This window comes from Panthera tigris, chromosome D3 (assembly GCF_018350195.1).
Source record: "Panthera tigris isolate Pti1 chromosome D3, P.tigris_Pti1_mat1.1, whole genome shotgun sequence".
Taxonomy (NCBI): Eukaryota; Metazoa; Chordata; class Mammalia; order Carnivora; family Felidae; genus Panthera; species Panthera tigris.
Window position 1 is genome coordinate 34,586,420 of NC_056671.1, and position 23,674 is coordinate 34,610,093.

Consider the following 23,674-nt stretch of genomic DNA (forward strand, 5'->3'; position numbering starts at 1 on the left):
GGCTGCATTCAAGAGAAACTGGTTCCTGGGACCTCAAGATCTCTGGCCTGCTTTTCTCTCCCTCTTCTCTCTCAACGGAGTTGCTTCTGCTTAAACCTGGCACAAATCAGCCTGCTTTAAAGACCTAAAGCCTATCATCTAAACTAAGTGTGTTTAAAGGGGCGGCATCAAAATTTTGACTAATTGGTCATCAGCATATGTATTGGTTGGCCCTGGGTTAGGTGCTCACCATGAAACAATCAACACTGGGGGAAGAGGGATCCTAAAAATCTATCTGCTGCTTAGAGCCACCTGGCTCTTTAACAGAATCTATAAACAGGAGCCATTCTCAGAGAAGTAAATACCCCCAAACAAACTTATCATACTTCTTACAAGAGACCATCAATTGATGCCAATAGCAAGAGCTCAAAGAAACGACACATTTATATACAGTTATGATTTACAAATTAGATTTAGATATATAAATAAGATCTACTTTGAGATAATAATGGTTTTCTATTTGTCTTTATATACCTTGATTTGTGATCTGTTACTGGAAGGTTGCAAACATTAGACTTGTTTTCTATTTACCTTTCTATAACTTGTCTTATTATTAAAAAAAATTAAGACCTCAGACTGTTAACACTTAAAATATTAATTAAAAATTAAACAAAATAATACAGGAAGGACAAATGAAAACCTTCTGATCTCATCTTCCGAAGCTATCTAGTAACAAAACAATTTTAAGTTTTTCTCTCTTATTAAAAAAAGAGTTCACTGTATAAAAAAAGAGTTCACTGTAGAAGTCCTGGAAAACAGAAAAGTAAAAATACAAAAGACACTCACATCCTGAAGTAGAGCCAATGACTTGTTAACATTTTCTTTCCAATCTTTTTTCTTGCACATATTAACATAAACAGGCTCATATTTATGCAACTTTTTAATGCGGAAGTAAGGCTGTTACCACCAATCAACATCACTGAAACTGGGAAAACCAGACACTGTCTATCCCTGATGTGACACAATTCCATCCATGAATTATTTTTACCACCAAATACTGACCTAAATCTAATCAAGCCCTCAAATCTAAATCCAAATTTACAGGAAAGATATCCCACACATACCTAGACTATTTGACAATTCAACCACCTGATCTTCTCAACAAGAGTATGATTTAAAAAAAAAAAAAAAAGTGGGGGAAGCAGTGTTTAAAATTAAGACTCGGATACACGACAAACAAATGCAATGCGTAAGCTGAAGAAACCAGCTAAAAAACAGACATACAGGGGAGACCGGGTGGCTCAGACACTTAAGCATCAGCTGAGGTCATGATCTCACCATTCCTGAGTTTGAGCCTACCTCAGACTATACATTGACAGTGCAGAGCCTGCTTAGGATTCTCTCTCTCTCCCTCTTTCTGTCTGTACCCTGCTTGCTTTCTGTCTCTCAAAATAAATAAACTTTAAAAACTAAAAAATAGAAGTACATACAACTGGGGAAATCTTCAACAGGTTAAATATTAGATGATGTTAAATAATTATTTTTGGTTTTAAGATAATGACATCACAACTATGTAAAGAAAATGTCTCTGTTTATTAGAAAAGCAAACTCAAGTATTTAGGTTTGAAATGTCGTTATCCAGAATCTATACAGCAGCTGGGGCGCCTGGGTGGCTCAGTAGGTTAAGCGTCCAACTTCGGCTCAGGTAATGATCTCACAGTTCGTGAGTTCGAGCCCCACCTAGGGCTCTGTGCTGACACCTCAGAGCCTGGAGCCTGCTTTGGATCCTATGTCTCCCTCTCTCTGTCCCTCTGCCACTCACGATTTGTCTCTCTCCCTCACTCTCGAAAATAAACATTAAAAAAAAAAAAAAATACAACAGCAAACAAAAACTAAACAAATATAAAATGCTAATAATCATTAAACTTAAGTATATGAAATTTAAGTATATAAAAGTTCATTATGCTTTTATGAATGTTTGAAAGCTTTCATAAGAAGTTTTAAACTTTTTATCTAGTAATCTGTGTCCCATTTCAGTTATAATAAACAAGGATTTGCATACAATAGCTCCTTTCTTACATTTAATTTTCTTCTAAAACAACTTTTTAAGGTTGAGGATCCATCCTGTATTAACCACTTTCTCCTCTGAAAGGCAGATAAGACTTCAATGAATCTATCAAGGTTAAGATACAGAAGCACAAGAAAAAGATCAGGAAGTGCCTCTAAAAAAATAAAAGGGTGCTTGCTAACTCTCTTCACAGAACATCTCTGCATGGTAAAGGAAGGACTTACTTAAAGGAAATTAAAAGGTAACTAATACAGGGGCACCTGGGTGGCTCAGTCCATTATGCATGTGACTAGATTTCAGCTCAGGTCATGATCTGAATGTAGTGAGATCAAGCCCCACAGGTTCCACACTGGGCCTCTGTACTGGATGTGGAGCCTGCTTGAAGATTCTCTCTCTCTCTCTCTCCCTTTACCCCTCCCCTGCTCGCTTTCAGTCTAAAATATAAAATTAATAAAAGGTAACTAATGCAGTAAACCAATAAGAAAATTACCAATACTGACAATCAGAAAATATTAAACTCTGAAGTATAAATCAAGTTTTCCCAATTCCTTACACTATAAAACCCTGGATTGTGGGTAACTTGGTCTGCAAGTGTTCCGCAAGACAAGCAAGCATTTTCAATAAATTTCAACTTGATAAATGAGTGATATATTGCAATACGAGTAGTACATGATGCCAAACATCACATGATCACAACTGAGCCAATGGTTAAATTCGCTTTGATATACAAGAGCTTTGAATTACAGCAGGTTTCCGGAACAAATTATGCTCACAAACCAATGTTTTACTGTATATTATTTTGTCTATGTTACTGAAAAATCGTGTTTTCTTTTTGTTCTCAGATGTCACACATATTCAAAATCCTTAGGGCCAGAACACCCAGGAAATCACCTAATCCTGCCTCTCACTCCACAAATGAAAAAGGTGAAGCACAAAAAAGAAAAAAAAGAAATCTATGGTTAGTCAGCTTTTAACAAAATGCCCTATTATCCCTTTCCCGAAACTAAAAAATTTTAAAACCACAACTACCTGCAAAGGCAGATGAAAAACCTTACAGAAAAAAGATCCAAGACGAAAAACATGGGAATTATAGGAGAAACCACTGGAGTCCTATCAATACATCAATTTTTATTGGGCAATCACCCATGCCAGATCCTGTTACCATGGATGTAAAAATAAAAGAAATGAATATATCCTCAAGTAGTTAACCTAAAGTTTGGGAGAGAAAAAATACGTAAATATAAATACTATGTTATGTGGTATGTAAGTGCTGATTATCACAGATAAGCACAAGCTTCAATAGTGGCCTGAAGAAAGCAGTGACCAACTTGGACTGCAAGAATCCAAGGCTTCACAAAAGGAAGAGATTCTTGGAGACTCCTTGACAGATATGAGGGAGAATAATATTCTGGACAGAGCATGTGCAAAGTCTTGCAACAGCTTAAAGTGTTTGGGAAAATGGTTTCATATAACCTAAAGCTATGTGTAGAAGAGAAATGGGGTGGCAGGCAGCGGATTCTGGACTTTTTCATCTACATAATGGGAAAATATGCCAGGTTCTTTATTAACCAAGGGAGCAAGAATATGAGGTTTGCATTTTACAAAGGGTAGTTCTAGCAGCAGTGTGGCTAGAGAGACACTAGAGAAAAGCAGGCCTGTTTACAGACTAGTAGAGAAAAGACAAGAGATAATCACCTGAAATAAACAATTCCCCAAAGCCCAGACTTCTCCCTGAAAAACACATCCATATAACCAAAACCTACTAGTTACCTTTTCATTAATATCTTGAAGGGTCCTAAACACATCTAACATACCTAATGAGATGAGGATCCTCATCCTACCACTCTCCCACAACCCCAAGTAAAATGCATGTGGTCCTCATTCAAATATCCAGTGTTTCTTTTTGTAAAATTTTTTTTAAATATTTATTTTTGAGAGACAGAGACAGATCGTGAGCAGGGGAGGGGCAGAGGGAGAGAGAGGGAGACACAGAATCTAAAGCAGGCTCCAGGCTCTGACCTGTTGGCACAGAGCCCAACGTGGGGTTCGAACTCATGGACTGTGAGATCATGACCTGAGCCAAAGTCGGACCCTTAACCGACTGAGCCACCCAGGCGCCCCTCCAGTGTTTCCTTTTTTAGCTCAGCACACAGCACCACCATTCCTCCAGTTACATAAGCGAGGAATCTCAGAGACGGCCAAGATACCTGTACTCTCAGTGAGCATATCTAATAGACCACCAAGTTTCACTGGCTTGATCCTCCTGAACTTTTCACCATCTCTAATACCAGTCCCTCAAATCAAGTAGTCACCTCTTGCCTGGACTGAGGAAACTAATTCATCTCTATCTCCCTTCTAACACTACTTTATGTTACCAGAATTATGTTTTTTTTAAGTTTATTTATTTATTTATTTAGAGAGAAGCAGAGACCGTGTGAATGGGGGAGGAAAAGAGAGAGAAGACAGAGAATCCCCAGCAGGCTCAGCACTGTCAGCATGGAACCCATGAAACTGTGAGATCATGACCTGAGCCTAAACCAAGAGGTGGACATTTAACCAACTGAGCCACCCAGGTGCCCCCAGAATTATGGCTTTTTTTAAATACAAATGTGATTATCACTCCATTCCCTCTATTTCTACCATTCCACCCACTTAAATCTCTCAGTGGGCTAGGATGAAAACAAAACTCTTTAGTCAACCTACAAACCAGCACCACACTCACCTTGGCTGTCTCCACTACTGTTACACTGACTCAGGCTTGTAAATAACATGAGATATTACTTTAACAGGTTAAGTAACAGTAAACGCTTCATGTTCCCTCCTGCCACAGGATCTTTGTAAACACATGCTGCTTCTACTGTATTTTTCTTTCTTTTTCACCTAGGTTAATAGCTTCTACTCATATTAGAAAATCTTAATCCAATTGTGTCTTCCCTGACCAGGAAGATATTTTACTTTTTTTTTAATTTTTTTTTAATGTTTATTCACTTTTGAGAGAGAGACAGCGCGCAAGCAGGGGAGAGGCAGAGAGAGATGGAGACACAGAATCCAAAGCAGGCTCCAAGCTCTGAGCTGTCAGCACAGAGCCCAATGCAGGGCTCGAACCCATGAATTGAGAGATCATGACCTGAGCCGAAGGCAGAGGCTTAACTGGCTGAGCCACCCACGTGCCCCTATTTTTTTACATTTTTATAGCACTACACTCCTCTTCATAGTTACATTTCCTTCTTCTAATTAGGCAATTAGTGTCTATCTCTCCCATTAGAACTGCCTCATGAAAACAAAGATTGTATTTTACTCAAACTGTAATTCTAACACTTATTCAACACTTACTACATAGAGCAGAAAGTCAAATCTTTATTGTATAAACAAATTAAAATAAGTGAATTTAAAAGTAAAGCTTCATTAAAGGGTACAGATTCAAGAATTATCTCTGGGATGTAGAAATACAGATTTTAATTAGTAGACATACAGAGTATTTCTGTATGAGTAATCACGATGCCACCAAAATACGAAAAAGAAGGAAAGACGCACAGGCTTGGGTTGTAAAAAAACAAAAAAAAAAAAACAAAAGAAAAACACCTGTTTGGGATATGTTGAGTTTGAAGTGTCTGAGTTACAACTCAAATCCAGATAGTCACCAAGTAATTCTAAAACTGACAGCAAAGTCCCAATTAAAATACAAATTTGAGGGACACCTGGGTGGCTCAGTCGGTTAAGCACCCAACTTCAGGTCAGGTCATGATCTCAGTGTTCATGAGTTCAAGCCCCCTGTCCGGCTTCTGTGCTGACAGCTCAGAGCCTAGAGCCTGGTTTGGATTCTCTGCCTCCTTCTCTCTCTCTGCCATTTTCCTGGCTTGTGCGCTCTCTCTCTCAAAATTAAAGAAATAAACATTAAAAAAAAAAAAAATACAAATTTGAGTGTGTACCAACATGTGCAAAGAGAGCAAGGAAAAGAAAGAGAAGCCATCAAAACAATGAGACTGAACAAGGAAAGTTTACAGAGATAAAACAAAAAACAAATCAGAACCTCAGAAACATTAGCATTTAAAAAGCCCACAAATGAGACAATAAAGGGAGCAAATTAGAAAATTAGAAGTATATGGAAGTGAAAACAATTGTTTAAAAAGTGGAACTGCCAATAATGTCAAGTGCCAAAGAGAGATAAAAATTGGAAATGATCAATGTGGTTGGCAATCAATAAGCAGTGAGGAGAGAATAGTACTACAGTGAACAGGAGGTGAGATACAGGACAGATAGTGAATGAACATGGACTATTTTTCCAAGAAGTTTGACTGCAAAGGAAATGAGGGACAGGGAGGGACATGTACCAGAAGGAGTTGGGAGTCAAAGAAGTATTTTGTTTGCTTCTTTTTAAAATGAAAAAACTAAGTGTATTTATATGTTTAAAAGAAGAACCCAGTGGTTGAAAACATGAGAGGGAAAATATCTGAGGGAACATGGTCTAAGCATGAGTCATGAGGGATTTCACCTTAATCAACAAAAACAGCAGAACAAACAAGCTTGGATATGAGGAGGGTTTTTCTTTCTCAGGCAAGAAAGTATGGATGTGTGCAGATGAGCAGGTGTTACAAGAGAAGACAGCACAAAATGGAAGGGCTTAAATGCCATACTAAAAAAAAAAAAAAAAAAAAAAAAAATCAGACTTTTATCCAGTGGGCAATCAAGAGCTACTTGAAAGCTTTTAAGGAATGGAGTAGTAAGATGTCATCCGTGGCCCAGGAAAGGGGGGAAATCACCTCAGGGATCTGATGCAGCCACTGTGAAATAGGAGCTGATGCAAAACACCTAAAAATGTGCCAAGTATCTGCCAAGAGCAAAAGGACTCTCTATCCTCATTTGTACTTCTTAGTAACGTGCTATTCAAAGATGCTCTGGCTGACACACCACAGGTTCCTGGGGTCCTCAGAAAGCTTAATTTTCTTTATTGGCATGATATTGTGACGGGCCACCTTCAACACAATGGTTTTGCTCTATTTTCCTTTCTCGGATTATTAGTAGGAAGAATATGTTCACAATTTATTTTAGCATTTTCTAAATTTCCTTCTTCCAACTTTTCTCCAAAACTACTAGTAACTAGGAAAAACAAAATGTATACTACAAAGGAAGAAATTTCATAATAATAAAAAATTTAAGGACAAAAAAAATAGCCTCTCATATGTTAACATCAAATTTCAAATCTGAATTCTGTGTCAAATTACTGCCAGGGTTTCAACATAATTTGAAAATACCTACCTCTTTTTCATTAAACCAATGCAACAGAAGAGCTACTGTGGAATTCGTTACACCATTACAAAAGCACTTTCATATATTGACAATCATATCAAACAAAAAAATTTTTTAATATTGACTTATTTTTGGGAGAATGCAAGCAGAGGAGGGGCAGAGAGAGGGGGACGGAGGATCGGAAGCTGGCTCGCGCTGACAGGCTAACAGCAATCAAGTCTGGATGTGGGGCTTGAACTCACGAACCTCGAGATCATGACCTGAGCCGAAGGCTGGACGCTCAACCGACTGAACCACCCAGGTGCCCCTAAAACAAAATTTTTAAGTAAGATACAAAGGTATTTAAAAAATGCATTAAACTGGTATCTGTTTCTCCATAATTGTGCAAAATGCTGATAATTCGTACCAAGATGATTGTTAGGCATGTGACAGAAAAATTCACCACCTATTCTCAGAATGATTAAATGAGTCACTTAAGAGAATCCATCCTAGTCACACGTAGAGTTCAAACTAATTCGAATAAACCTACTGAATGATAAAGAATTTTGCAAACTATCTTTAAATAGACTTAAACTAAAATTTACAGGTGATTTAGGGCAAGTCAGAATGAAATGACTTTATAGCCTTATCAAACTAAGCATACACTGTTGATTCTAAATGAGTCTCCTAGTGTTGAACTGTGCAACCGAATACATCAAAGCAAATGATTTACCTCTGACTAGAAGAATAAGATTAAGAAAGAAAGAATCAAATGACACCAAAGGTCACCTCCCAGTTCATCCTATCCCTCCTCCTTCCCAATCCTCTCCTTTATCCCACCCTAGAACAGAAGCACACAGCAAAGTGACAGGGTACTTAAGTATAAGCCACATGTTCTCTCCCGTCAGGGGTTGAGTAAACAACCACTCCCTAGCCCAATCCTTCCCCCCAAAATGAAAATAAGCCTCTTCTAAGAAAGCTTCCTAACGGGCCGGGCTTCTTCACTCAAGTTTTGCCTCTTGTTACAGCACCTATCTGCCTTTTACGTCTCCCTCACTAGTCTCAGAGTTCTTCAAGGGCAAAGATAAAACCTAACACAGTTTACTGTTTAACCGTATACTTTTCCCATTAAACTACAAACTGTAAATCCTTTCCCCACCTTGTTTAGCACTCAAGGCCTAAACAGAAACTAGTAACTTGAATTAGTCTTAATCAAATATAGGGATGGCACAAAGCTTTCAGTAAGTGTTCGCTAAGTGGCCCAGCTGAATGTGTTTCTATAAACATTTCAGTGAAACACTTTTTTTAAAGTCAATTTTAAAAAGTGGTTACAGATGTCCAAACTTTTAAAAATGGTCCTCGTGAATTACTTTCATCCTAACACAAGAAGAACCTGTTCTCTAATCATAAGTAATAACTCTTCAATACCTGAAGTAAGTGAACTATATGAATATTACTGTGTAGGGTTTTAGGTGGTTTTTTTTGTTTTTAGCTTGTTCTCCACTATTATTAGTCTCTTACTATGGCAACATTACAACTTCTCTAGGGAGAAAGCTTCAAACTCTGTAGACATTTCCTGGCCTAAAATTGGCTTTTTAAAGATTCTAAGTCCCTGGGGCGCCTGGGTGGCTCAGTCGGTTGAGCATCCGACTTCGGCTCAGGTCATGATCTCGTGGTCCCTGAGTTTGAGCCCCGCGTCGGGTTCTGTGCTGACAGCTCAGAGCCTGGAGCCTGTTTCAGATTCTGTGTCTCCTTCTCTCTGACCCTCCCCCGTTCATGCTCTGTCTCTCTCTGTCTCAAAAATAAATAAACGTTAAGAAAAATTAAAAAAAAAAAATCAGTTTAAAAGATTCTAAGTCCCTAATGGTAATACATACATGCTCATCTAGTAAAAGAAATTTACTCTGTAAACTCAGCCTGTCAAAAAGTAAAAGCAAAAATTCTTTTAACTTCTCAAAAATGTTATATACAATTATAGAGATTTACATTAAATTCCTCCAACCAAAGATAATGTCTACCTAAAATAAGTTAATTTCATGATTCCCCAAAGGTGGTTTTTTTTTCTTTCAGCTAAAGCTATGTGACAGCATGCCACACACATGAACTTGTTACAATAAGACGCACTTAGTGCCCCTCAAAATATTTAAGAGTGGTCTTGAAACCCTTACTAGAAAAGGAGCTCACATTTCCACTCAAAGATATTTGGAAATGTACTACAAAGCTTACAAAATAAAGAAGTTACACAATATTACTCTCATAATACCAGAAGACAGTATTTTAAAATCCCTGAAACTATTCAAAACGTTTCCTATGGAAAACAATTGTTTTTCCTTTGGACTCAATCTTGTACAACAGCGAAGGATTTCATTTGTTTTAAGCACTGGAATAGCTGCACATTTCACAAAAATTTTCTCATGGTAACTGCTGAAATTGAAATACAAGATAAGGAATCATCCAAAAGGCGATTCGCAATACACTTAAACGAAGACAGCAAGGAATCTGCTTTTGGATCTCCACACACTTTCAGTATTCCTAAAAAGAAACTAGTTTAACTCTCTTCCCTAAAGTACCCAAATGGGCCTAGGGGCCCCTTAGATTGTTCCTCGGGAATCACCAAAATCGGACTAACAATTTATCACAGGCGTTGCTACAAAATATACAAGGACGCTCCAGAGCTGAGTAACACCTCATCAGCCCCCACATAAACCGCAACGTAAAGGCAAAAGTCACCAATACGGAAGATTCCGCAGCACATAAGCTAAGTTAAGGGGCTAAACAAGAGCAGACAAACACCAGGTCCGCCCCGCACGGAAGGTGAGCTGGAATGTCACACGGGAGGACCAGGAAGACGTCTACTATTAACCTACTACTATCAATTCCCGGGCTGACGCATAGCCTTCCTGCCCGCACGCGCTTGGGTCTCTGCCAACACAACCGGGTAAGTCATAACCAGAGAACTTCACGGGCTTCTCCGCCTCCCTAGCGCTCCAGGTACCTGACAGCGAGTTCTAAACAAGGTAAAAAGGGAGGCAGCAACTCCCTCTGCGAGGGCCGAGGGCCGGCTCCACCCAGGCCCTGCTCGAGGCCGAAGGGTGGTTCTCTCTCGGAACCGAGTCCAGGGCCGCCGCACCGCTGCCTCGCCTCTCGCCTCCCACCGCCGCTGACAGCCGGCGCCGGCGACCGACGCACTTGCGCCACCCCCAGAGCCCCCCTTCCCGCCGCAGACCAGAGCGCACGCTCTAAGGTCACCGCCCACCCACACCCTCCCAGACAACGCCCGACGGCCCTCGGGGGCCAAGGACAAGTGCCAGGCGCGGGCAGCGGCGCGGACAGCACCCGGGAGGCGCCCCCGCGGGACCGCAAGATGGCGGCGGCGGCGGCGGCGCCAGGGCCGGGCCCCTCCGCCTCGCCCCGGCCGGCGCGCGCACCGAGGCGCGAGCGGGCGAGGGAGGGAGCGGGCCGGGCGCGGAGCAGGCGGGCCGAGGGCAGAAGCGGGGCGCAGCCGGAGAATGGAAAGTGCCGGGCCGTGGGGGAGGGGACGCTCACTCGCGGCCAGCCGCCGACCTTCCCTCGACCCCCCCCACCCACCCTAAATCTCGCCGTCCGCCCGCCCCACCCCGGTCAGCTGCCCTCTCCCTGCCTACCTTTGAATTTGAGGTCTGTGGGCGGGTCGAGGACCAGGATCTGCTCGTGCTTCGCCATGGCCCCGGAGGCGGACGCCATCGGAGAGACAGCGCAGAGCGGGGGCGCGCCCGCGGCGGCGGTTTGCTAGCTGGGGGCGGGGGACGACGGCGGCGCCGGCTCGGCCGAGCTCTATGATGCGGCCAGCTCACCGCTCCCGAACCCCCGACGCCTGCCGCTCTGTGGCCGGGCCACTGGGCCGCCGGCTGGGTCAGCAGCTCCGGGTCTCACAACTGACTCAACCCCACACCAGCCGCCGCGGCCACGCGCACTGCGATCCTCGGCGCCCCACGTGACGGCCCCTGCGTGCCTACGTGCGCGCCCCGGCGGCCGGGAGCCCCTAGCTCTCGTCCCGCCCTCAAGTCCTGCCCAGCGCGGCGCCGGCTGGTGCGCCTGCGCAATCTGGGCCTCTCGGCCGCCGGGAGCTCGAGCTGTCAAGGGAACGGGTGTGGGCAGGGGGCGGAGCTAAGCTCCGTGGCACCGACGCGATGCGCAACGCAGGGCAGAAGGGCGCAATCTTTGGTCACGTTTAGCTCCGATTACGAAACTGGAGTAACTGCTATAGCAGCACATCACCATCTTCCAAGTGAGAATGCCTAGTGGAAGGAAAGAGTGGTCAGGTTCATTCACTACAACTCCCAGCATACCAGTGGGGCCTGGCCCTTGTGCGGCACTGCGCGATGCTTGCTGGGAATTGTAGTAGTGGCTGTTTGTGGGCGGGAAGGAGACTGAGGTCCGTTGGCGGCGAATGGGGTGGGGCTCGCTGACGCTCATTTTTGGCTCTCAGATTTCGTCTCGTCTGTGCTAAGAAGAAAAAAAAAATTCTTTTTTTTTGAAAACTGACCCGAGATCTCCCGCTTAGAAATATAAAATATGCCCTGTGGAAAACAGGCCAGGATTTGTCAATCTGTTCTCTAAATCGACCCATCCCTCTGTTGGTAGGGCTACATTCTCTGTCGTATTCCAAGCCAACGTCTACTGCTTCCTGAATTCAATCCAGTGATGGAAAGCAAATGAGGAAACACCACGTTTAGGAAGCAAACGCGGCGTTGGAGAAATCTGACAAGGCACATTTACCAAGCTAGAAATAGAAGTCAAAATCTACAGCGTTCAGTTGCTGGCGTCTGTTCTTGGGTTTTATTAATGATAGACCAAAGGCGAAACAGTTGTTCACGTTCCCGTATTGGAAATGAATTCCATCTGCATCGTTATGATAGCGTGTAGTAAACTGAAGCAAATGAGGAAAATCTCGTGAGCAAAGGTGGTGACAAATCTTTCCCCGATTGCCAGGGTAATCAGGGACAGGAACATCAAATGAAACAAATGAACGTGCCGTAAATAAATCTGTCCAGTACTATTTGAAGTCTCTAGGAAGCACCACAAAAGAAAGGACATATTGATGCTGCCACCCCGAAGGAGGAGCCCAGTTTGTCTTGAAAATAAATGAGCAAATGAACAGTAATCTAAGCTTAGGCACAAAGTCCAAAGTTTTCAAGTGCAAAAAATGTATCAAAGCCCATCTGGGAATAGCTCTCCAGAATAGCTAACCTAGCATCCGCAGAAGATTGCACTACACAAGAAGAATGTATCTTAAGCAGTGAAAAACCTCGGAGGATGGGATGGGAGTGCTTAAATAGTTTGAAAAGTATATTCTAAATTTACCTTTACTTTGATTTCTTTTTATTCACAAAATTTATTTTGAAATTTCAATCATCATTAAAGGGAAATACAATGATTGTATGTTTATCAAAAGAGGGCTTAAGGTTAAAAAAAAAAAAGGTAAGGTTAACAATTATTCCATAGGATGGTGTCTCACACATGTTTAGTTGTGAACCGACAACCCGAAGCTGTCACAACTTCCAGTATCTTTGCTTGCCTCGGAACTGTTATCCATGGGCAAATTAGCCTTGGCTGAACTGGCTTCTCCACGGCTAGACAGACATTTCTCTTACGGGAAAGTATTTGGGAATCCCAGTGTACAAACAGCAATTAGCAAATATAACATGCTGAGGAAGTTCTCAGTCACTTCCATATGGGACAACAGTTGCCCCTTCACCATGAATTCAATGGGAAGCCTGAATTGGATGTATTCCAGTTTTCCAGTCCATTTAAGTCATCACCTTTGGGATCAACCGTTTTTGTCTTCTCAGTATAGCTTCAAATATCATATAGATATAGGTCTTAAACTCTATAAGAATTTAAATATCTGGTAGTCTAAGAATACATGAAACATCTTTGGAATAATTCCCCTATTGCTATTTTAGAGCATTAAATTAATAATGACTCAGAGTCCTCCTGAATCATCTATTCCTCATTAAATAGTGCACTATTTAAGTGGCTTCTGCTTTGGTATTTATGAATACGTTTCTTCCAGCAGTTCAAAGATCCTTACAAACATCATCACACTCTTCTCAGAACAACTGAATATCAGCAAGTTTTACTTTTGTTGTGAAATAGAGAAATGAAAACGCAGGTGAGAACATCTCATGGCAGTAATAGAGCTAAACTATGGGGGAGAAGTTGCCCAATTTTCCATCCTGTGCATTTTTGCCTTTCCCAAAGCCGCAATGAAATGAAAACTGAAAATGATTAAGAGAACAATGTTCATTGTTTGCGCTTGCTCTCTCACTCGTGTGCAATCCCTGTCTAAGGTTTTATATATATATATATATATATATATATATATACACACACATATATGTGTATATATATATATGTGTATATATATATAAAATATATATACATACACATATATGTGTGTATATATATATAAAGAGAACTTTATATAAAGTTAAGGTATTAGCAAAGAAAGTATATATACATATATGTTGAGTATATGTATACTCAAGTATATTTCTCTGGCTACTAAGAAGTTTTTATGAGTCTCAGAAGTATGATGAAGTCCTTGAATATTACTCCGACGCACTTGAATCACTAATAATATTCACCTTTGGACAGATTATCTCATAGGTTTGGCAAGGATAAAAATAAAAAAAAAGTTACCAGTACCTATGGTAACTAAGTATAACCATCTTCTCCATAGTTAAACACGTTAAACTTTACTTTATAAAGGCGCTCTGTGATTTTGAATTTGTATATGATCAGTTATTCTCAGTGGAATACAATTCAGTAAACATTGAAATGGTCATACCTGCAATAAACATTGAGGCAGTAAAGCGTGTTGAGTAAGAGTACAGACCTTGGGTCTGAACTGCTTGGTTCAAGTCCTGTTTACCACCATATGATCTTAGCAGCTTACATCACCTCCCTGTGCCTGTTCTACATGTGTAAACTGGGGAGGCTAAAAATACCTACATCTGAGGCTTGTTGTGAGAATGAAATGAGTTAACACACACGGAGAGCTTAGGGTAGTGCCTGGATCCAGCATTGTTGCCTTATACATGCTACATGTGAAATTGTTGCTGTGTGCCCGGGACCGTGGTAGGTGCTGGTGGCATAATGGTGAGCCGGTAGACATGGTCTCTGCCCCTGTAGGGCTACATCCGAGCAGGAGAGACAAACATGAAGTAGCTCTCTTGTGGCTAGGATTCTGTTCTTGAAGTAAGTTTGAGTAGTAAAATACACTCCAACGAGATTTGAAAGTTAGACGTGAGAGTAAAGGCCAGCTTTCTGTCCCTTCTGGCTGTTTTCTGCTGAGGCAAGGCGAGGACCCCCAGACACTTGCAGTTTTCTGCACCAACACTCCAGCAGCCATTTACTAGCTTGCTTCCTGGATGTCAAGAGACCGCTGTTACAGGTCAGCAGGAGCAGCGGCCCTTTCTTGGCTCCAGCTTCCTGATCCCTGGGTCAGAGGCAAGAGGGGCAGCCTCAGAGACGGCAGCTGCCCAGGTGGGGCAGGTCAGTCTTGCCCTGGAGTCACTCCTGGAGAGCCTCGTCCAGAGCCTGCTTCTCCACCCCTCCCCCAAATTTTATAAGCACCTGCTTCCCTTCGATGTGTTCTTTCAGCTTAGGATGTTAGAGTATTGCAGAGAAGGAGGCAGCAGGGAAGCCAAGAGTGGATCAAGAAGGAGGTCAACAGGATGGAAATCTGCTGAGTAGCAAGTGACTCCTGACTAACAAGGATGCTGCAGGTAAAACAGGAATGAAGCTGAGTCAGTGCACACAAAAACATAGGTCTAAAACAGAGTGACACCATAGAGACCGACCACTGACCAAAACAGGTATGAGGCCCAGAAGTATCACTGGGATGCAATGTCATGTAAATGTGGGTTAATTGGTGGTGCTTATTGTGGCATATCTGTCAGACATCCGTGAGAAATATAGATTCTCAAAGAAGGCAGATGGGAGTCTCCCCAGATAAAATCGAGGCTGGAAGAAGAGTTAGAAAAAGGACTTATCTTGGGGGTTTTTCTTTTTATAACCATTTAAAACAGTTAAGACTGTGAGATTAATCATCTTTGTTTATGAAAAATCGTTTGAAGACTACGCGTTTTCTCAGTTAATCTTTTCTACTGTAAAAGCAACATGTGTCATTGTAACAAATGACATAATCCACAAGCATATGGACAAAAAGTTTCTTCCTACACCTCCCAATTTCTACTCCACTTAGGGTAACCCGTTTAACTGCCTGAGTTGTGTTATCACTCTCTAACTTTATCCATACTTATACAAACATAGCCAGTTTGCTTTTTGGTGTGTGTGTGGTTTTTTTTTTTTTTTTTTAACACGAATTCTAACATATTACCATACCATTGCCTTATTCACTTTACAGTATATTGTTGATATCTGGCCAGGTCTTGGCATAGATCTAACTCAGGCTTTTATTTTTTTTTTTTAATTTTTTAACGTTTATTTATTTTTGAGACAGAGAAAGACAGAGCATGAACGGGGGAGGGGCAGAGAGAGAGGGAGACACAGAATCAGAAGCAGGCTCCAGGCTCTGAGCCATCAGCCCAGAGCCCCACACGGGGCTCCAACTCACAGACTGCGAGATCGTGACCTGAGTTGAAGTCGGTCGCTTAACCGACTGAGTCACCCAGGCGCCCCTCTAACTCAGTCTTTTAACGGCTAAATCCATAGAATAGATTACCCTACTGTAGAACTCTTTGCTCCCTTATTGGTAAATATGTAAATTGATCTAGGCTTTTCTCACAACCAACAGCACTGCCATAAGCATCCTTGTATGTGTATCTTTATCATAGAATGCTTTTATTTCCACAGGGAGATTTCCAGTTCTGGGATCACTGGATCAAAGATATTTTCTATTTCAATATATATTGCATACTTTTATCCAAAAGGTTGTAACAACTCACACCTCCATCAGGAACAGAGTGAGGATGTCTGTCTCCCCCATTGTCACCAGGCGCTAGTGTGGCTTTTAATGTGTTTTCTCCCATGAATACAGTTATTCTGGAAGGCAACCCAGCAAGAAGAAATTAAAAGATGCCTATGAACATAAAATCCACATCTGACACCTTGCCTGACTTCTCATAGTCTCTGAACACACAGGCTTCTTTGTATAGCCTTAACAAAACCTAGAGTAGATGTGGGGTGAAAAACATAGATTTGGACATCAGACAGACTGGAATTCAGACTCCATCCCTGTCATACAATTAAATACTATGGCCTTATCTATCACATGGCAACAATACATCCCATTATTCGATATTGGCTGTACATACTAGAAGGTACAACGTGTATAAAGTGCTTAGCATAGTGCTTGGCATTTAACGATTGTGACATGATTGTTCACAAAATTTGATATCTCCTTTGAAATATAAGCCATATATATGTACATTATTGGACATTGAAACCCACAACCAAATGTTATCTTCTTAATGAGAAACTTTATAAACAAGAAATAATTTCCTAGGGTATTCTGAAAATAATGAGGGTTCTTTTTTTGTTTTCCTTTATTCCCGTTGTTGGTTGACGACTTGTTTTGGGCCAAGTCCTGTGGTATAGGGGAGGGCAGACACAAAGAAGACTAATACTTACTTTCAGTCCTGAAAAAGTTGATGGTCTAAATGGACTTAAGCATAATCCAATGTGTGATGGGCTTTAAGAGAAGGAATTGAAAGGGATTCTGGAAGAATTGTCGGAAGTCATTAAATCCTTGAGAGTTGGGAAATGCGTTGCAGATATCTGGCCATTTCAAGATCGTGCCATTTTTTATACCCAGATACATATAAACACACAGGCCCGCACTCATACACACACACTCACACTCACTCACCTTTCTGAGATTTTCTACTAGAGCACTTTATTTTCTCTGGAGGGGGTTTTGCAGTTTGTTGTTGTTGTGGGTGGTAGTGGTGGTGTTTTGTTGTTGTTGTTTACCTCTAAGAACAAAAAAATTTGATGTTCCTGGCAGCATTATTCACCATAGCCAAAAGCTGAAAGCAGCCGTGACGTCCATCAACAGATGCGTGGTTAAGCAAAACATGCTAGATACATACAAGACCACATTATTCAGCCTTAAAAAGGAAATTCTGACACATGCTCCTATAGGAATGAAACTTGAAAGACATTATGCTAAGTGAAATAAGCCAGGAAGTGAATTAATTAAGCTAAGTGAAATAAGACAGGAAGTAGAATGGTGGTTTCTGGGGAACAGGGGGGCGGGGAATGGGAATGGGGAGTTAGATTTTCATGGTTACAGAGTTTCTGTTCAGTTGTGGATGGATGGTGGTAATGGCAGCAAGATAGTGTGAATGCGCTTAATGCTGCTGAACCGTAAACTTAAAAATGGTTAACCTGGTAAATTCTATGTCAGATAACTTTTACCACAATAAAATGAAAGGCTAAAAACATTTGTTTTGTTTAGCACAAATAGGTTGTTCATTTCACTCTGTAACAGTATTATTACTATCTCCTTGCATTTCAGTAGCTTCTCTCGGGCTGTTTGTGTTTTGTTTTGTTTTGTTTTGTTTTAATTTGTAGGGTTGGGTTTGCTTTGGTTTTTGAGATGGGAGGGAGGGACAGACGGAGAGGGGAAGAGAGAGAGAGAATCCCAAGGAGGCTCTGCACTGTCAGTGTGGAGCCAGACATGGGCTGGAACTCACCAACCACAAGATCATGACCTGAACTGAAATCAAGAGTCTGTCGTATAGGGGCGCCTGGGTGGCTCAGTCAGTTATGCGTCTGACTTTGGCTCAGGTCATGATTTCACAGTTTGTGGGTTCGAGCCCCGCATCGGGCTCTGTGCTGAAAGCTCAGAACCTGGAGCCTGTTTCAGATTCTGTGTCTCCCTCTCTCTCCCTGCTCGTTCTCTCTCTCTCTCTCTCAAAAATAAAGTAAACATTAAAAAAAATTAAAGAGTCTGACTCTTAACCAACTGAGCCAAACAGGAGACCCTATCCTGGCCATTTTAAACAATAGCTTGGGGATGAGAACTCAGGCTTACTCAAAGCTGGGTTCAGTTTCTGACTCTGTCATTTATATGGGGATAATAAAACCATTTACCTCACAAGACTGTTGTGAAAATTAAATGAGACAATACTTGTATATACCTGTACACAATACCTGGCACGTGTAAGGGCTCAATAAATGTTACCATTATTGTTATTTACTTCATAATTGCTCATTCATAGGTAGGCATGAATGTCCATTTTTGACTCCTTTTTAAGAAATTATATAGCTTGGGATACCTCAGACCATACATTCATATGAAGAAAATAAAAATCAAGACATTGAATTGTTCCACTGGAAACTCAGTGGCATACTTTGACAAACACTCACTTTCAAAAAAATTCCCTTTAGGCTTTTCTCATTGAGCTTTGATGCTGGTGCTGTCACATCAGTCTGGATTATATGCTATCGGCATAGTAAGTAAGCTCTTATTCATTACATTAAAAATAGAAATATTAGTCTATTTGGGGATCGCTTATTTTTATTGCAGAGATTAAGTAAAATCCGTGATTTAAGCCAATGGGCCCAATGGAGGATGGGGACCCAGTGATGAAATAGATACCCAACCTGAGACCTAACCAGCTGCCAGTCAGGAAACTGAAAAGTTCAGTATAAATTCACTCTCCGCAACCATTGCTCCCGTGAGGTGGAGAAAGGCTGGCAGGCATGGACTAAACAGGTCAGTCCAGAGGTGTGCCTGGACTCCACTGATTCATTCATTTGGACAGTTTGTGCCATGAAATGTGTAAGTCAAGTAGACAGCGCGATGTAATAGGGGAAGTGTTCTACACTGTAGGCATTCTAGGTACTGCCCTTAGTGCAATGTTCCTTGTACTTTACTTAGTAGCCATTGCCAATTTGTAGCATGTTTGAAAGAAGTTGAAGCCAAGTACGTAGATTTGATTTTATTTAGATACAATTACATGGCCATGGAAACTTGTGGAAGACATTCATTGAGCTGCTTCCTCAGATTGGACATTCTGGTTAGAATTAAAAGGCTCTGAGAAATTTACCATAGCTTCAGTGGTTCACAAGATTTTACTTCCTTACAGATGTGATAAAAATGCTCGGACCCTTGGAAAAACACAGACGTTGCTTTTTTTTTTTTTTTTTTTTTTTCACATTCTGTTTATCTCCTCTCTGCTCCCTTTATATGACTGATCCACCAGTGCTGGCACACGCGGGCAAAGAATAAATCACCTAAACATCAGAGCTCTGACTCCAGACTTACAGCACCCATCCTCATTTCTGGCCAGTTTCACCTTACAGGGTTTCTTCAATACCCCTGCAATTGCACTCTGTGGTCAGGGACAAGAGTCAGCATCAGAACCGACCCACCAGGCTGCCTCTGGCCCAGTTTCCTCACCCACAGAGGGTGATTTGACACAACTCAAACAAATAAATCCAAGCACAAAGCACCTGGGATATATGATTCCTCCTATTTTTAATCTGGTTGGAAAATCAATAGAATCACAGATTTGGAAGAATTACAAAGCTGAAGAATGGAAATGAAATCGAAATTCAGTTGCGAGCCATGGATTTAATGTGTATGAATTGTTCTTTACATTTCTATAGTTACACCTAAAGTGCAATCCAGATAATATGTGGTTTATCACACATCAATCTTACCAGCATGGTTCAGTTTCAGAAGAAATACATTACACTGAAATTAGACTATGCTCACCAAGAAGACTTAATCCCCATGCAATTTTAGAAAGCGGCATATAAATTCCAAAATTGATTGGCATTGTGGTAAACAATGCTCGGTCCTTGATTGTACGTTGGCTTTTATGAAACCATTGAGATGGAAGCGGAGTGTCGCCATAAATTATGTAAACCTTGAGTCAGAATAATTCTGTCTGTAAAGATTGTATTCTTGTTGTCTCTATTACAAATGGTCAGTGATTAACATGAGGTCTAGAATTTAATGTAGCCTCTGTGAGCAGAGACCTCAGTTTGTTCACTGCTGTATCTCCATCATCTGGAACAGGGCCTGGGATACAGAAGGTACTCACTATACATTTACTGTTTTCTCATTTTTCCTTGGAAATAATTTTAGCCTTATAGAAAAGCCGCAAAAAGAGTTCATCAAGTTCCACTTAAACCTTGCCCTCCCTCAGCTCCCCCTAACATTAATATCTTACATAACCCTAGAACAATTACCAAAAACAGGAAAACAATATTGCTTCGATATTGTTGACTAGCCCATAGACCTTCTTGGAATTTCTCCAGTTTTCCCATTAATGTCTTCTGACTTGTCCAGGGTACAATTCAGGTCCCCATCTTGCGTTTAGTTGTGATCTCTCCCTCATCTCCTCCAATCTGGGACAATTCCTCAGTCTTTTTTGACTTGCATAACCTTGATATTTTTGAAGGGTATTGGCCAATTATTTTCCAATGCCCCACATTTGGGGTTTGTCTGATTTTGTTTCCTGATTGGGTTGAGGTTCTGCATTTTTAGCAAGGATACTGCAGTAGTGATAGCCGGCCCTTCTCAGTGCATTCAGTCAGATGTCCATAATGCCAGTTTATTCCTGGTTTTCACAACTTTGTTCGTGTGGTTAAGGCGGCGCCTGCCAGGGTCCTCACTGGAAAGTTGCTATTTTTCCCTTTGTGATAAGTATCTTGTAACAAGACACTTTGAGACACTGCAGACGCAGTTTCTAATCAAACTTTCACTCACATATTTTAGTATCCATATGAGTCTTGCCTGGAACCAGCGACTATCTGTTTCCATCATTCCTTCCACATTTGCTCACTGGAATCTACTGGAAGGAACAACTGTCCCTTTCCCGTCATTTCTTTACTTATTCATCCACTTATTTATCTAAGTATGGACCCATGGAAATTTATTTTATTATAACCCACTATTATCATCATTTATATTGCTGATCACCTTGTCCCACATTTGGCCAGTGGGGGCTCCTTCAGGATCATCATATATTTTCCCTGCTAAATCCCTGAAGGTCCTGATCTTGGGACCTTGGTTAGAAACCAAGATTGGCCCCTAGATGTGCTCATGCTACTGGAATGTCATTGCCTTCAGGTCCTTTCAGGGACAAAGCTAGGAAATCCATATAGTTTCTATCTATCATCTATGTATCTATCTATGTATCTATCTATCTATCTATCACCTATCTGTCTATCTACATCAAAAATGATGATCATACCGATGCCTTCCATCCCAATCTAACATCCCAGAGTTCGTTCTAGACTCCTTCCTCCTTATTTGCAACTTCTTTCATGTAAGATAGTAGGAGACCTAACTCTCATTACCCACAATAAATGTACTTACTTGCTCAATCCTCGAATGCACGTAGAGGAATCTCAGAATCGCTAACGCATACCTCTGTGAAAAACAGATTTACTGACTAGGGCAGGATATTTCTGTACAGTTCATATTGTCTTTTACTTTACAGTAAAAGTATACTTTATAGTATACAGTCAGCATACATATTTCCAAGGTTACTTACGTAAGTGTTTTTCTTTCTCACTTCCTTCACTATGGTTCTATTATTCACTATGATTGTATTATTCACTTATAATACACTTAAATTCATTTTTACTGTTTGTATTCCATTTTGCCTCTCCTGTTTGCTTCAATTACTAATTTTGGGGTATGTGAAGCATGGATATGGTTCTTAGAGTCAAAAAATATTCTTTTTTTTTTGTCCTTTGGCATAAGGAGCAGATACATGTGTATTTTCTAATATAACCCTCACTTTTACTTGAAGGGCTAAATATTATATTCTTTTTCATACTTCACTTTTTTCACATAGTATATCCTGGAAATCACTCCTTATCAGTTCATAGAGAGCTTCCTTACTCTTTTTTACGGCTGCATAGTACTCCACAGGGCAGATACTATCAACTGCTCTCCTTTGTATGAGTAGCTAGGCTGTTTCCAATATTTTGTGATAAGCAACCAAGGCTTCAGTGAACAACCTTATGTATATGTCTTTTCATATTGTTGGAGGTCTGGAATTTGACCTAAAAACTCAAATGAAATTTTTAGATCAAAGGTAATTCTATGTATAGTTTTAGATGTTGAAAAATTCCCTTCCCTTTTGCTTTGTTTCCCCCCCCCCAAAGCTATGTGTTTCAAAGATTACTTCAAAACAAGCATATTTTTAATTCTCTGATTGATAGCCCCTGCTCCCAAACCTTTTCAAATCAAGTTAAGACTTAGGATGGGTAGATGCACCTGGACTTCTTGGCAACGGTTTTAGACCAACCTTGGACCCCACTGCTAGATCCCTTCATCTCCTTTCCCTGCAGTTTTTCTAATCTGTCCTTGCTGACCCCACAGCCTTGCAGAGGGGAGGCTACAGGACAAAAGCAAGAGAAGTACACCCTAGGATTCTCATCTCCACTGTGTTTTTTTTTTTTTAATTATCTTCTCTGAAGTGTGGCTGTAATACAACCACCTGTCTATTTTCACCTTGCACCCATATACCGAGCTAACCAATGATGTGTAAACCAAGTTTGAGCTCTTTCCTCTTCTTGAGCTGGTTGTACAGAACCTCCGCATGGCCATGGATGTGAGCTGGTGGTGGGGCGCTGGGGCATCTACCACGAGTGGCGTGGAGTTTGGGCTCCCTGTTCAGACAATCTAATGGTACTCTTCTTCCTGCTTGGGCTCAGTCCCAGCGTATCACGCCCATCTCTCGTAATGAACTGCTTCAGGGCCCGTCCAACTTTACAACGTGGTGGATCTGACAGAAATCTTTATGACAGCTCCTAAGGGGCAGTCCCAGGTGTATAGTCACTGGGTGTCCCAGTGACACACTGGGACCTGCTTTTCAAAAAGTGTTGGCATATCTGCTGCAGGTGATATGATCGCGCCCCAGAACACCAGGGCTTGCCATCAGCTGTGTGACTGCCTCTTCTCCCACCACTGACACCTCCAACACCATAGACTCTGCTGGATCCTATGGGCCACGTGGCAAGGCTTGGGGCCCCACTCAGAGCTGGAGGCCTTTCTCCTGTGTCATCTGAGCCAGAGCAGTGTTCTCGATGTGGAGTGCGTTGCATCCAGAAGCCAGACAAACATACCAGGCACTGTGCTTCTGCCTCGTGGTAGGGGATGCAAAAACAAGAATTTATCTTCTAATCCGGAGAACGTATCTCAGCGCCCATCTGATCACTGGACCCCTGAGAACTTTCCTGAATGACCGGTCCCTGAATTTCCAGCATCCTGTCAAGGCCTTCAGGACACTAGCTTTTCCTGCTGTCCTGCTCCATCACACGTCATCAATGTCATGGATCACTGTCATACAGGATGTCCAGGCACTTCCTATTTCTTCATATGGTGTTATAACGGAGGATGGAAAACTTCAAAACACCCTG

At 41.5% G+C, this 23,674-nt stretch overlaps 1 protein-coding gene and 1 long non-coding RNA gene across 4 annotated transcripts in view; one reads left to right on the plus strand and one right to left on the minus strand.

Moving 5' to 3' along the window:
* The window catches only part of VAPA (VAMP associated protein A), a 64,279-nt gene extending 52,879 nt beyond the window's left edge, over positions 1-11,400 (minus strand). For 2 of the 3 annotated variants that reach the window (XM_042962586.1, XM_042962585.1), the window contains exon 1: positions 10,918-11,400. In XM_042962586.1, the coding sequence (XP_042818520.1) occupies positions 10,918-10,996 (79 nt within the window). In that variant the 5' untranslated portion in view covers positions 10,997-11,400. The remainder of the gene's footprint in view (positions 1-10,917) is intronic. The other variant, XM_042962587.1, reaches the window with a different exon arrangement.
* LOC122232663 lies at positions 11,388-13,285 on the plus strand. Its single transcript, XR_006210035.1, has 2 exons — positions 11,388-11,540; positions 11,897-13,285. It is a non-coding gene; the product is annotated as an uncharacterized LOC122232663 (long non-coding RNA).
* The last annotated feature ends 10,389 nt before the right edge of the window (positions 13,286-23,674 follow it).